Source organism: Macrosteles quadrilineatus, unplaced genomic scaffold, assembly GCF_028750875.1.
Source record: "Macrosteles quadrilineatus isolate MER2022 unplaced genomic scaffold, UCM_ALF_1.0 Scaffold_6__1_contigs__length_79288215, whole genome shotgun sequence".
In the NCBI taxonomy this organism is placed as follows: Eukaryota; Metazoa; Arthropoda; class Insecta; order Hemiptera; family Cicadellidae; genus Macrosteles; species Macrosteles quadrilineatus.
This window is the reverse complement of record NW_026542599.1, coordinates 54,211,669-54,222,444: the sequence shown is the minus strand read 5'-3', so window position 1 is coordinate 54,222,444 and position 10,776 is coordinate 54,211,669. Positions and strand designations below refer to the sequence as shown.

General features: G+C 35.6%; 1 protein-coding gene across 4 annotated transcripts in view; it reads right to left on the bottom strand.

The window, feature by feature from the left end:
- Nucleotides 1-255: 255 nt before the first annotated feature.
- Nucleotides 256-10,776, bottom strand: part of LOC128996443 (high affinity cAMP-specific and IBMX-insensitive 3',5'-cyclic phosphodiesterase 8) — a 178,580-nt gene continuing 168,059 nt past the window's right edge. For all 4 annotated transcript variants that reach the window (XM_054421774.1, XM_054421775.1, XM_054421776.1 and 1 more), the window contains 12 exons: nucleotides 10,376-10,474; nucleotides 10,143-10,258; nucleotides 9,111-9,229; nucleotides 7,125-7,261; nucleotides 6,400-6,507; nucleotides 5,370-5,563; nucleotides 4,719-4,997; nucleotides 4,254-4,381; nucleotides 3,587-3,741; nucleotides 2,559-2,720; nucleotides 1,522-1,651; nucleotides 256-567 (listed from right to left, as the gene is read on the bottom strand). In XM_054421774.1, the coding sequence (XP_054277749.1) occupies nucleotides 398-567; nucleotides 1,522-1,651; nucleotides 2,559-2,720; nucleotides 3,587-3,741; nucleotides 4,254-4,381; nucleotides 4,719-4,997; nucleotides 5,370-5,563; nucleotides 6,400-6,507; nucleotides 7,125-7,261; nucleotides 9,111-9,229; nucleotides 10,143-10,258; nucleotides 10,376-10,474 (1,797 nt within the window). In that variant the 3' untranslated portion in view covers nucleotides 256-397. The remainder of the gene's footprint in view (nucleotides 568-1,521; nucleotides 1,652-2,558; nucleotides 2,721-3,586; nucleotides 3,742-4,253; nucleotides 4,382-4,718; nucleotides 4,998-5,369; nucleotides 5,564-6,399; nucleotides 6,508-7,124; nucleotides 7,262-9,110; nucleotides 9,230-10,142; nucleotides 10,259-10,375; nucleotides 10,475-10,776) is intronic.

Here is a 10,776-nt window from a genome sequence, read left to right as displayed (position 1 = left end):
CATTGGTGTTACTATTATGATCAATGAATAATCCTGTCTAAATTACAGCCTTAGACATTGCCAAGGCTAGTCACCTCTTCCACTCATGTTTGATTTAAAATTCACCGTAAAAGCGTCCCCACTTACAGTGATGGTAAAATAAATAGGTACCCAAACTATTTGATTCGATAATATAAACTTGCTTAGCTGCTTACAATCCCAAAAAAAATTTCAAATGAGAATTTCCTAACACAGGTACAAAAACAACCGGTTAAAAAACGTGTATACACATCTCTGTATTTACCTCTTATGAACACAATATATTAAAATTGACGACATGACAAAAATAGCAATAGTTTATATTAAGTACATGATTTAAAAAAGTTAGTCTATTATTACACTTGTCATAAAATAGGCATTAGAAAGTTTTCTCAGGTATATTAGGAAGGTTTGGGTTTGGACTGGACCCGCTGGATGTTTGTTTGAGAGAAATATCTCCTAAACTGGTAACTCCCTTCTCCTCCAGATCCTTCCAGTATTGATAGTTGCTCCTTAGGTGATACAACATCTCTGGCATGTCAATAAATGCTGCAACATACAAGATTTGGATTTAAAAGTTATGTTATCTATGAGATTTTGCAGACATTACCAATCACGAATAGTGAATAACAAAGTTTTTACAACATTTCTTATGGTTTAATTATTTGTGAAGGGAAACTGCTTGCAATAATCTCTTATAATAACATCACCTAAACCTCCACGTGGTTGAAATGGTGAAAATACTGGGCAATTCGGATACGCTCCATTAATCTAACTTTGCCTAACTTCTGACATTGATTAATCAGTAGTTATAACCATTCAAATTGTTCTTGGTCCTGATGAAAAATTGCAACAAATCTATACTTATTTAATACGCATGCAAGCAGGTTTTTTGTGACAATTACTCCTCTGAAACCACTGAACCGATTGACATGTTTTTGGTTTCATTGATACAGTCATCTCCCTGGAACACTAGACATTACAACCCCATGTTAAAGCTGTCACCAGTTTTTAAATCAAAATGGATGTTGTTGACATGAGCCACAGACAGATTGTGCAGATTTGAGAGAGATATTTACAAACTGGTGACTTAAAATTATTATTATAATTTAGTACAGTTGCTTAAACTGTACTTCACTTATTGATAGATGAAGATGTAGAATAATGATTGTTATATCTTAAAGCAGTAAATAAAATTGTAATTAAGTTTTATCGGAAAAATCTTGCTAGTCAATAAAATAATTCAAATTCTAATAGTTGATCATTAACACATCATTAGTTGATTGCACTTGAGTTACTCCCGAAGTACTTAAGGCTCATGGGTTCAGTTCCCAAAGTGAATCAATTCATTCTGAAAATTGATGCAAACTGAAGATGATCTTATGGCTATCAATCCTTCATATATATCAATTTGATTCATACTTCACATTCGACTGAGCTAGCCAGAAAGGTTACAGTCAAATCCCTCACAAATACATCTGACAGATTTACACTATCACTTACCATCCCAAGCTTCAAACATATCATTGATGATGAAGTCGACAAAACCCATCTGGGATTTTGGAATGGAACATGATGTCCTGTCAAACATCGGCATTACAACAGGCAAGTGGTTGGCCTTCTCATCGTCAGTCTGAAAGACAAAACATGTAAATGTAGATCACAAATAAAACAAAATCTTCCTTGTAGTAAGGTAGGAATAGTGTTTCCACTCTGCTTTTCAATAATCCAATATATTAATCCTATATCAGTTCTCAGACAACTATAAGGGTTCCCAACTGCAAAACAAACAACTGCACTTTCTTATTGTGCATAGTAAACCTGTCTAGAATACTCTACACTCATCAAAACCAAGATTTTTCAGGACTATCCAGGCAGTTCTTGTTCGCTACAAACATCAACTACCTTTCAAATGTAATTAGGTTGGAGTAGGAAGAATGTTGACTAAAAGATTATTTTTCTATTTTTGGATATATTTTGTTATTGATTTAGTTACCTCTTTTGTGTGAGTTGACAGTTCTCATCTGATATACAGAAAGTAACAGGTTCGATCTTGAGAAAAGTGAAATTTGTTTAAATGGTTCAAAATTAAACCTAGCTGTCCTTAGCCATTGGACTTTTTAAATTACACTCCTGATCTTAGTCAAAAGCAATAATGTCATTCATTGAATACTTGTCTCCTTAAAATATGCACCTTGGTGTGTTGACAAAATATAATCTAACTACCAGGAAAGAAGCGACAAAACATTCTTTACCTAAACCAGATTACACACCTTGCAATTGTCCTCCGCTTATCCACAAAGAAGATTAATCTTTTTTGGAGGATGTTTAACTTATGGCATTACTCATTGAGCATGCTGGTGGTGTGAAGATATTAAATGAGAGATTATTGATTGTATAATCTGTAAAGGTACATTCTCCTGCAGTTATTTTTGTGTAAATATTAAATATATATGCTAGAATGAACAGAGATTCTGATATTGAAGTATTCAACTCAATAATTGGTATATTGAGAGCAGGGATGATTAATTGACAATTACCTGAGTGAAATACTCCTCAGCGATGCGCCGTGCCCACTCGACGCACATCTTGAGTGGCCGTGTAGGGTTGGAGACATCCGCGCACTTAATCATCATCCGCTTCACGAGGTTAATCTCGTCTGCGCTCGATAGAGAAATGTCTCCTCCGCAGTCACTTGGGCTCTGTAGAAAAACAAACAAGGAAGTTAATTAAATTAGAACTTAGCTAAGGAATGAATAAGTAAAATAAAGCTTATTCATTTTAAGAAAAAACATTGACTAAATAAGAAAATGCAGGTAAAAAAATTAGTTGTAAAATATTACTAGATTAGGCTGACTTTTGCGACAAAGTGGCAAGAAAATAAATGTCAAGAAAATTATGTATGATTATTTTTTTAACATTAGGTACCGTAGTGTTTTTTAAAAGAGGTTGACGGCCTTTTTTTACCTTGTATTTGTCCATTCACATAGGCCTAAACATTTGGGAAGAATGTATTTAGCAAAGCAAGAGGTGAGTGGTTACGGCCAGTTTATTTCAGTCATAGATTTAGAAGTCCATCGTGGTACCAAGTGTGCTACGGACTCACTAACAGTATCAACAATCTGTCAATTTTAAATATAGTTACAAATTTATTTATTTGTTTGGTAATTGTAATACACTTTTGTAATTTTTATACAATTTGAATTTTTACTATTCATTCGTTTTACTATATTAGAAGTCTTTTTAACAAATCTCAATCATTAAATCTCCAGATGTTATCTTTCCTAATCAGTATTTTTGATAACATATCATGAAACATGATTTTTCTAGCTGAACATTTTGTATATGCAACACTTAGATTATAATGTTGAGATTTAAACACCCCCCCCCCCCCCACCTATGGACTTAAAGGAAATCCCTCTATGGACTTGAAAGGCTGTGGTGAGAACTACAATTCAAACCAAACATCATTATTGTCATTCTTTTGATTTGTATTATTGGAAATAATTGATTTGACGTTGAGATTACTACTTAGTATAAAAAAAAGGGAAAAACAATGCAAATTTACCTTCGCATCTCCGCTGCCGTCATCAGAAGTTGAGTTGGGTTTGTTGAACACACTGACGAATTTTGCAAGGTGTTCAAAATGTTTTGTCATCTCTGTGGCAAGAATCATGTCAATTATACTTTGCCGGGCTACTTTATACGTGTCTCGCTCCAAACCTAGAGAAGAAGAAAATTAGAATATCAGTCTAAAATGTTTGGAAACTGTTTTTTTTTTTTTTGTTACAAATACGAGGTGTTACTAAAGGAATGTCAAGGTTTTAACACTTAATGATATTTACTGTATCAAACCTGCAGTGATAAATGTTGTGTCAAATGACTCAAATGAACTTAAATATTGTTTATTGGTGTAATGTGATACGTTAAATTCCCAACCAGTTGGGACCTTATTTAGCATAGCCTCCATAAACACTCAATTTTATGCCATTGCCATCCATAGCTTTAGGAGTTCCTTCTTGAAAATCAGGTGTTTGTATGACCATATAACACTAACTAAACCACCTGAAATGGATTGCCGTTGCTGCATTATTAATTAGTCAAGAGACACTTAACTTAGTAGTTTACATCAGCTCAATCCAGAACACTGGCCATATGAGAAACAGAAAATTAACTTTTTGTACAATAGGACAACAAGTTTACTTACACAATCCAAAGTCAATGACAATACTAACCTTTAAAAATATTTACTCTGTCGTCTCTAAGGGTGAGTTTAAACGTCAGCGCTGCATGATGAGATTCTAGTACGCTGATGTCATTGTATAAGAGAGCCAGTTCATTGCTGGAGTTGGCCAGGAAGGCACTAGAAAGAAACCAAGAATAACTCGTTTGAAACCTAGCTCACAGAATGTGCTGCTCTAAAAAAGAGCGAGCAAAAAATATTTTGCTTCACATTACAGAATTTGAGTAAACAAGCAAATTTTTGTTGCCTTTCTCAACTTTCAATCTAAGACTATGCAGGGTAAAAAAATTAATTGTTAACTGCTTAGAACTGATTTTCTTAGGTAAGTTAGTTGTGTGTGGACTGTCAATTCCTTCTTCCTCAGTGTATCTTTCTTCTTCCTAAGCCAAGTGATCTTTCCTCTAAAAACTGGTCTTAAAGACTTACACCTTATGTAAAAACACTTGAGAAATATTACCTGGACTTCCCTGGATGGTCAATATCATGACAAGCAGCTGCAATGAGACAGCAAGCCTCGTCCAATTCGTCCAGAATCTTCTTGATCCTCTCCCGTTCCAGGAAGCAAGCCGTTGCCTGTAGAACATCTGCTGCATGGGAAGAGTTATGGTAGGTGTTGCTGATGTGGTAATGTCGCTCTATCACCGTCAGCCAGTTGTATAGGGTTTTCTCATCACATCCGAGAGTTTTGTGAACATCAAAGTGGAGGAGAAGGTTCATTCCGAGGAACACCAATGGCCTGAGTGACAGAATGCAAAAGTTGGAAAATCAGCTGTAAGAAGGTCCAATGTGAGTAACGTAAACAATTTATTGAAACAGTTCATGTGCGTATACAAGCAGTATGCATCATGCAGCATCACTCACTCAAGTAAAGCGAGGGGTTTTTCAGTTTGGCAACAATGTGAAACTTCTAATCGTCTGTTATGAAAAGAAATGTTTAGAAACCAAATTTATATGGTTTTATTCACTAAAAATCTTATTAATAGAAATCACACAACATAAAATTATCAGACTAATTTTACTTTAGATAAAGGACTCTTGGGTAGACTCTTTAGATAGAGGGTATCTTTTGTCAGTCTCATCCTATGGTTTTCTGTTAAACTTCAATTACCTTTTTCCCGTTAGTTCTTCCAGCCTGAAGATGTTGAAGTCCCACAGCAACGCTGAGTCCAGCAGTTCTTTTATCTGTGGAGAAGCGTTCATGGCAAACACCACCTTCGCCCCGGGTGGGAGGGACTGGGCTGCCTTAACTGCTGCAGAGTCGTTAGAACTGCGCCTGGTGGTGGAAACTGGTACTGTGCCTGACTGTGAAACGGATAAAAATAGTTGTTACCAAAAGTTCCTGGATTTGTTGCTCATAATTCAGCACTACAAATTAAGCTCTAATTTTGTAAAAAGAAAGTTGTTATACTAGAGGTCAATGCCACATCAGCTGTCCTGGAGCCAATGCCTGGTTGAAAAGTCGATGGCCTGATGTGGCCATCAGTGATCGACATATTGGTGGCAGAAGCAATAATCCAAGGACATGGAGGACTTTTTCACAACTCGAGTCAGTTACAACTAAAATATGAATTTGTAAATTTCCTGATTTATTTTATTGGTTTTCTAAATGTGTTAATCCTTGTTTTAAATTACAAGGATGAGAGCAAGGTGATACAGGTGGATTTAGACAGTGACTTGTTTTTAATCTGTCCGTAGTTTCATATTTACTTTAATCTTCAGGAAGCTCTCTTCAGTCGGCAAAGTAGATTGCACAGTCTTGGGCCTTAGGAATGGAAGTCTCAGTAATCTTCCAGTAATCCAGTTAAAGTAGTAATCCAGTTTAAGTGCATATCCATTTCTTGAAATATCAGCCAATTGTAATAGTGACAATGGAGAGACAATCAGAGGAGATGCTGACATGGTTTTTGGCCTTTCCTTAAGTAGGTAATTAGAGGCAGAGGTAAATAATTCCTGATTAGAAAAAGAACTCTACTAGGTACACAATCCTTCATTAGATACCACTCAAACATAAAAATAATACATCTTTAACATGCTGTAACTTATCTTAGGATCTCAAAGACAAAATTACATTGTAAACAATATTTAGAATTAATTACTAATAATATTAGAGTTAACTACTTTGCTCAGCAAAAACTCACAGTTATCAGAGCTCCAATAAGATCGGAGGTGACAGGATCTTCACACCTCAGATTGTCTGCTTTCAGATGTGAAGAATACAACTCTGTTGTTCTGAGAATGTCGACAACCTGGAAAAGAAGAAATGCAATTTCGTTAGACACAAATACTGTCATCAAGTTGGTGCACTGTGTATTGTTCCAGCAAAAGCAAGTGTATTTTTTATAATTCATAAGCTTTTGAATCTTCCCTTTGACCAACTTCTGACAAGGATTAAAACAGAAGATCTTCAGCAGTAGGCTTGTTTTGCCAATTCAACTTCTGCATCAGAGAATGAGATAAAAGATAATATGTGATAGATGCACTTTTGGACAGAAGAAATTTAGTCTGTTTCTTCACCAAAAAGATGAATCATTCTTGTTGCACCCTTTGTTTGGTTGCCTCCATCGATGCAGAAGAAGTTTGAGGATGTTGATGACAGTCAGTTCGGTTTCTTGGGTTTGGTCTCAAGTGTGTGTGTGTTATTTGTTAGTTTGGTACCTTTTGCCAATGACGCAAGCAAAACTTTTGCATTGTGTTTAGTGCAGTTCCTCTCCCATAAATATTCATTTTAACTATCCTGTAATCATTCAAAATTCCATCCAATTACTACCTACCAAAAGTTCCACCACCCCGAGGTCACACATACTAACCACGTAACCTTCACAAAGCGTATAATATTGTCCTTTATGTCTTAGTTTTATCCTACCTTGTCTAATATCTGCACAACTTGTCCTGTAGAGTTTTCCTGAGCTGCACAGATGAGGGAGATCACTCTCGTGATAGGAGCCTCCAATGGTAGATTGTGAAGTTTAGCCAGACTTTGTCTTCTGGCAGACTGAGCACCTGAGACAAACCAAAAGTTGATAAAAACATCCTTGAGTTTTTGTTACAGAGAGGAAAATATTGTTCCTTATACTCTGAGGAAAATTAACCATGTTTGAAGATAAATTATTTCAAGGAAAATCTTTGGTCTAACCCAAAGATAAATAATCAAAATTAAGATGGTCAGAGGGTAGAACCAAGAAAGAGAATATTATACATACCCAAACATTATGGTGATGGCAAAAGGATCAATTGAGGTGAGCATGGCATGTGTAGAATTTAGAAAAAAGTCACCTGGGACCCCGGATGTAAGAGGACCATAAGGCAGACCAATCATGAGGTGGAAGGATAAATGTCAAAAAAACATTACCGTATAGAAATGACTTAGCACTACACTTTAAGCAGCTGAAGACAGAACAGACTGGAGAAAGATTCTCAGTGAGACCAAAATGTAGCTCCTGAGTTTGTTCAAAGGCCAGGGCCGGTTTAACCACAGATAATATAACCCCTACTAGGGGTTATATTATCTGTGGTTTAACCCATACGCAAACTACGCCGTGGTGCCGACGGAAATTTTTTTTTTTAACAACGCAATTTTTTTTTTTTTTGCTCAGAGTTCAAGTATTCAAAGCACCACGATAGAGGCATTTATTCTGTTTGTACCAACAGCACTTGAAAAATGCGTATATTTGTACAGCACTACAACTCAAGGACTTAATGCCATTTATTTGCAGTTTCGATTTGTAGTGAGCTGACGCTCGGCAGCGTACAGCGCGGCGCCTTTGGGCATTATTTCATGACTCATGCTCAAGATAAGCAAGCGCGCAGCACTATTGTCATAACACAAGAAACTTCCCCTTCCCTTCCCTCCCTTCTACTTCTGATAATTCTCCCCTCCTAGAGCAGAGCATTACGTTGTATTGCATTGCACTCTTTAGCTGTATACGTACACCTGTTCTGAACCAGATTGATACCGACTCAGCAATTAAAGAATTTGCCAAGATCAAAGCTAGGAGAATTAATTTTGAACTACTAAGAGCTTTTGAACTGTTAAAATTGAAAATTTTGTATTTTTTTTTGTCAAGGTAATAAATTTGGTTTTTCATGTTTTCTACATGTCTTATAATGTGTTCAACTAAAAATTCATCTCTTGTCATCTACCTACACCTATTTTTCATTGTAATAGGCTTTTTAGGCTTTATAAAAACTTGTATCGTATCCAAATTATCCTGTAAAAATTGTTTTCACATTTAGAAATAAATTGTTAACTTAGGCCGTGATGCTCGTCAAGCACGACATCACGATAGACTACGGCAATGATGTAGGTATTTATTTATTTATTTTCCAAGGAAAGATTAAAACAAGCAGCTGATCACAAACGGCAAACATTACGTCATTGCCGTCTTCTATAGTGACGTAATGCTTGACGAGCATTACGGACTGTTTTTTTAGTGTGGCCTTGGTTTTGCTAAAGTTTATATGATGAGTAAAAGTGTAAAAATGTTTAATTTCTGGGAATAATTATCAGTCTTTTATTGCAAGTACTCTTCTAACCTAAACTTATAAAAAGGTTCTTCCCAAAATCGTTGGGAAAAAATTCACAAATATAGTTAAGTAATGTTCATGGGTTGTGGGGTGAGTGGGTGGGGTGGTACGGGGGATTCTAAGTGGCGCTGATTCGGGTGTTCGCTTAACTCTGAAAAATTCCTAGAACCGGCCCTGTCAAAGGCCAAGCAAGTGAGGTAAAGGTGAAAGTGTAACTGAATTAATTTTCACTCTTGGCACCAAAAAGGGTTTATGAGAATGTGTATTTGCAGGACATTGCACAAATCTACGTGATGCGTCAGTTGGTAATAAAATTGGTTCATACCTTCACTGTTGATGGATTTGAGGTCGTAAGATCCTTTTCTGATTGAGGGTACGCTCCCTCTGGGATAAATGTGGTTTTCTAACGGATTATCTTGAACATAGACATAGTGTGTAGGTTCTCTGTAAAATGAAACAAAGTTTAATTTACAGGTTAAATAAAAATATAGTTTTCACATGTTATTGGTTCCGCAAGATTGGGGGTCAAGATTTAATCCTGGGACCCAGACGGTTTTCAGTGTCTTAAAATTCTCTTATTAGTAGCTAGGATTACATAATCCTAAGATTAATTAGATTTTATAAATTTTTGTTAACTTGAGAAGTCTTAGCAAGCATGAAACACGATTAACGCATTTGATAAGGCAAACAAACTGTAAGGTGGCAAGGCAATTTGTGAATAAAGTAAATCGTACATTTTTGCTCAATCTAGTCTCCAAAGCATAACAGCTAATCTAACCCTCTCTTACATTTCATAAACTGAAAAAAATTAACATCCAAGAAAGACATCACAATAAGAAAACAAACATATTTATTAAAACAGAAAAAAAGTCACTAATAAAGTAACCATAATTTGAAACTAGTGTTGCTCTTGTTAATGCTTGGACCACATAGGAATTTACTACTGTACTTCCTTAACCGACTCACCCTCAACCCCCCCCCCCTCACCCTTAACCTTGATCAACTCAATTCAATGCCTTGAAAAAATCTTCCAAATACTATTACGTACAAAACACACTCTTATTTAAAAAAATATAACCTTAAAAATCCATTATTAGGAATAAGGGTTAACATAGTTATTCATGAGATAAGTACTATATGTGAGAGAAAGATAGAGTTGGTAAAACATACATTAGACCCCTTCAGTATTAAGATGGATCCCAACAATTAATTCCATATACCATTATCAATCATGGGTGAATTTCATATTTATGTATAATTTTGTTGTATGCTATTTTAACCTACCTCTGATGGAATCAGTTAAGCTTGAAGATGATTTATATTTTTCAACTAATCAACTTGTATACTGAGTACGTACCTGCCCATCGCTTGGTAAGGCATTGCTCGACATTGCAGAGTGATGTTTTCCCCGCTCTTACTTCGCCAGCTGATTTTCCCCTCCCAGTCAAATCCTTTCTCCAGCTGTCTCGTCACCTAATAAAGTATTTTTGCTCGTATCAATTTGACAACTATATTTAATAATTTGACAATGATAATGATTTAATAATTCCTGTAGTGTAAAAATTCTATAATATTTCACAGATTTCTTACCTGGTCCATGTTGGCAAGCTGGTGGAACTTTGGGAGAGGTTGACCGAGGAGTTCTTCTACTTTGAATCCGAACACCTGACACCACGTACGGTTGGCATACTGAAAGCAAAAGACTAAATTAATAAAAAAGAAAATTCTCAAATTGAGCAAATCCAAGTAGTAGGAAACCGAGCAAAAAGTTATTTTGATATCAATTTTAAGCTAGTTTTAAAGATGTTATTGATATGAGTAAAGTTGACAACAGTTTCATTTTTAAAAGTTACAGAAGATGAAGAATGTGTGACAATAGCTTTCAATCCTGATTTGTAAAAGTTTTGGATTTTTAGTTCAGTAGAACCTGAAGAATTCAGAGAAGTTGACTTCCACCAAATTTAAAATTAGCTTCCTATTCTGATAATAAT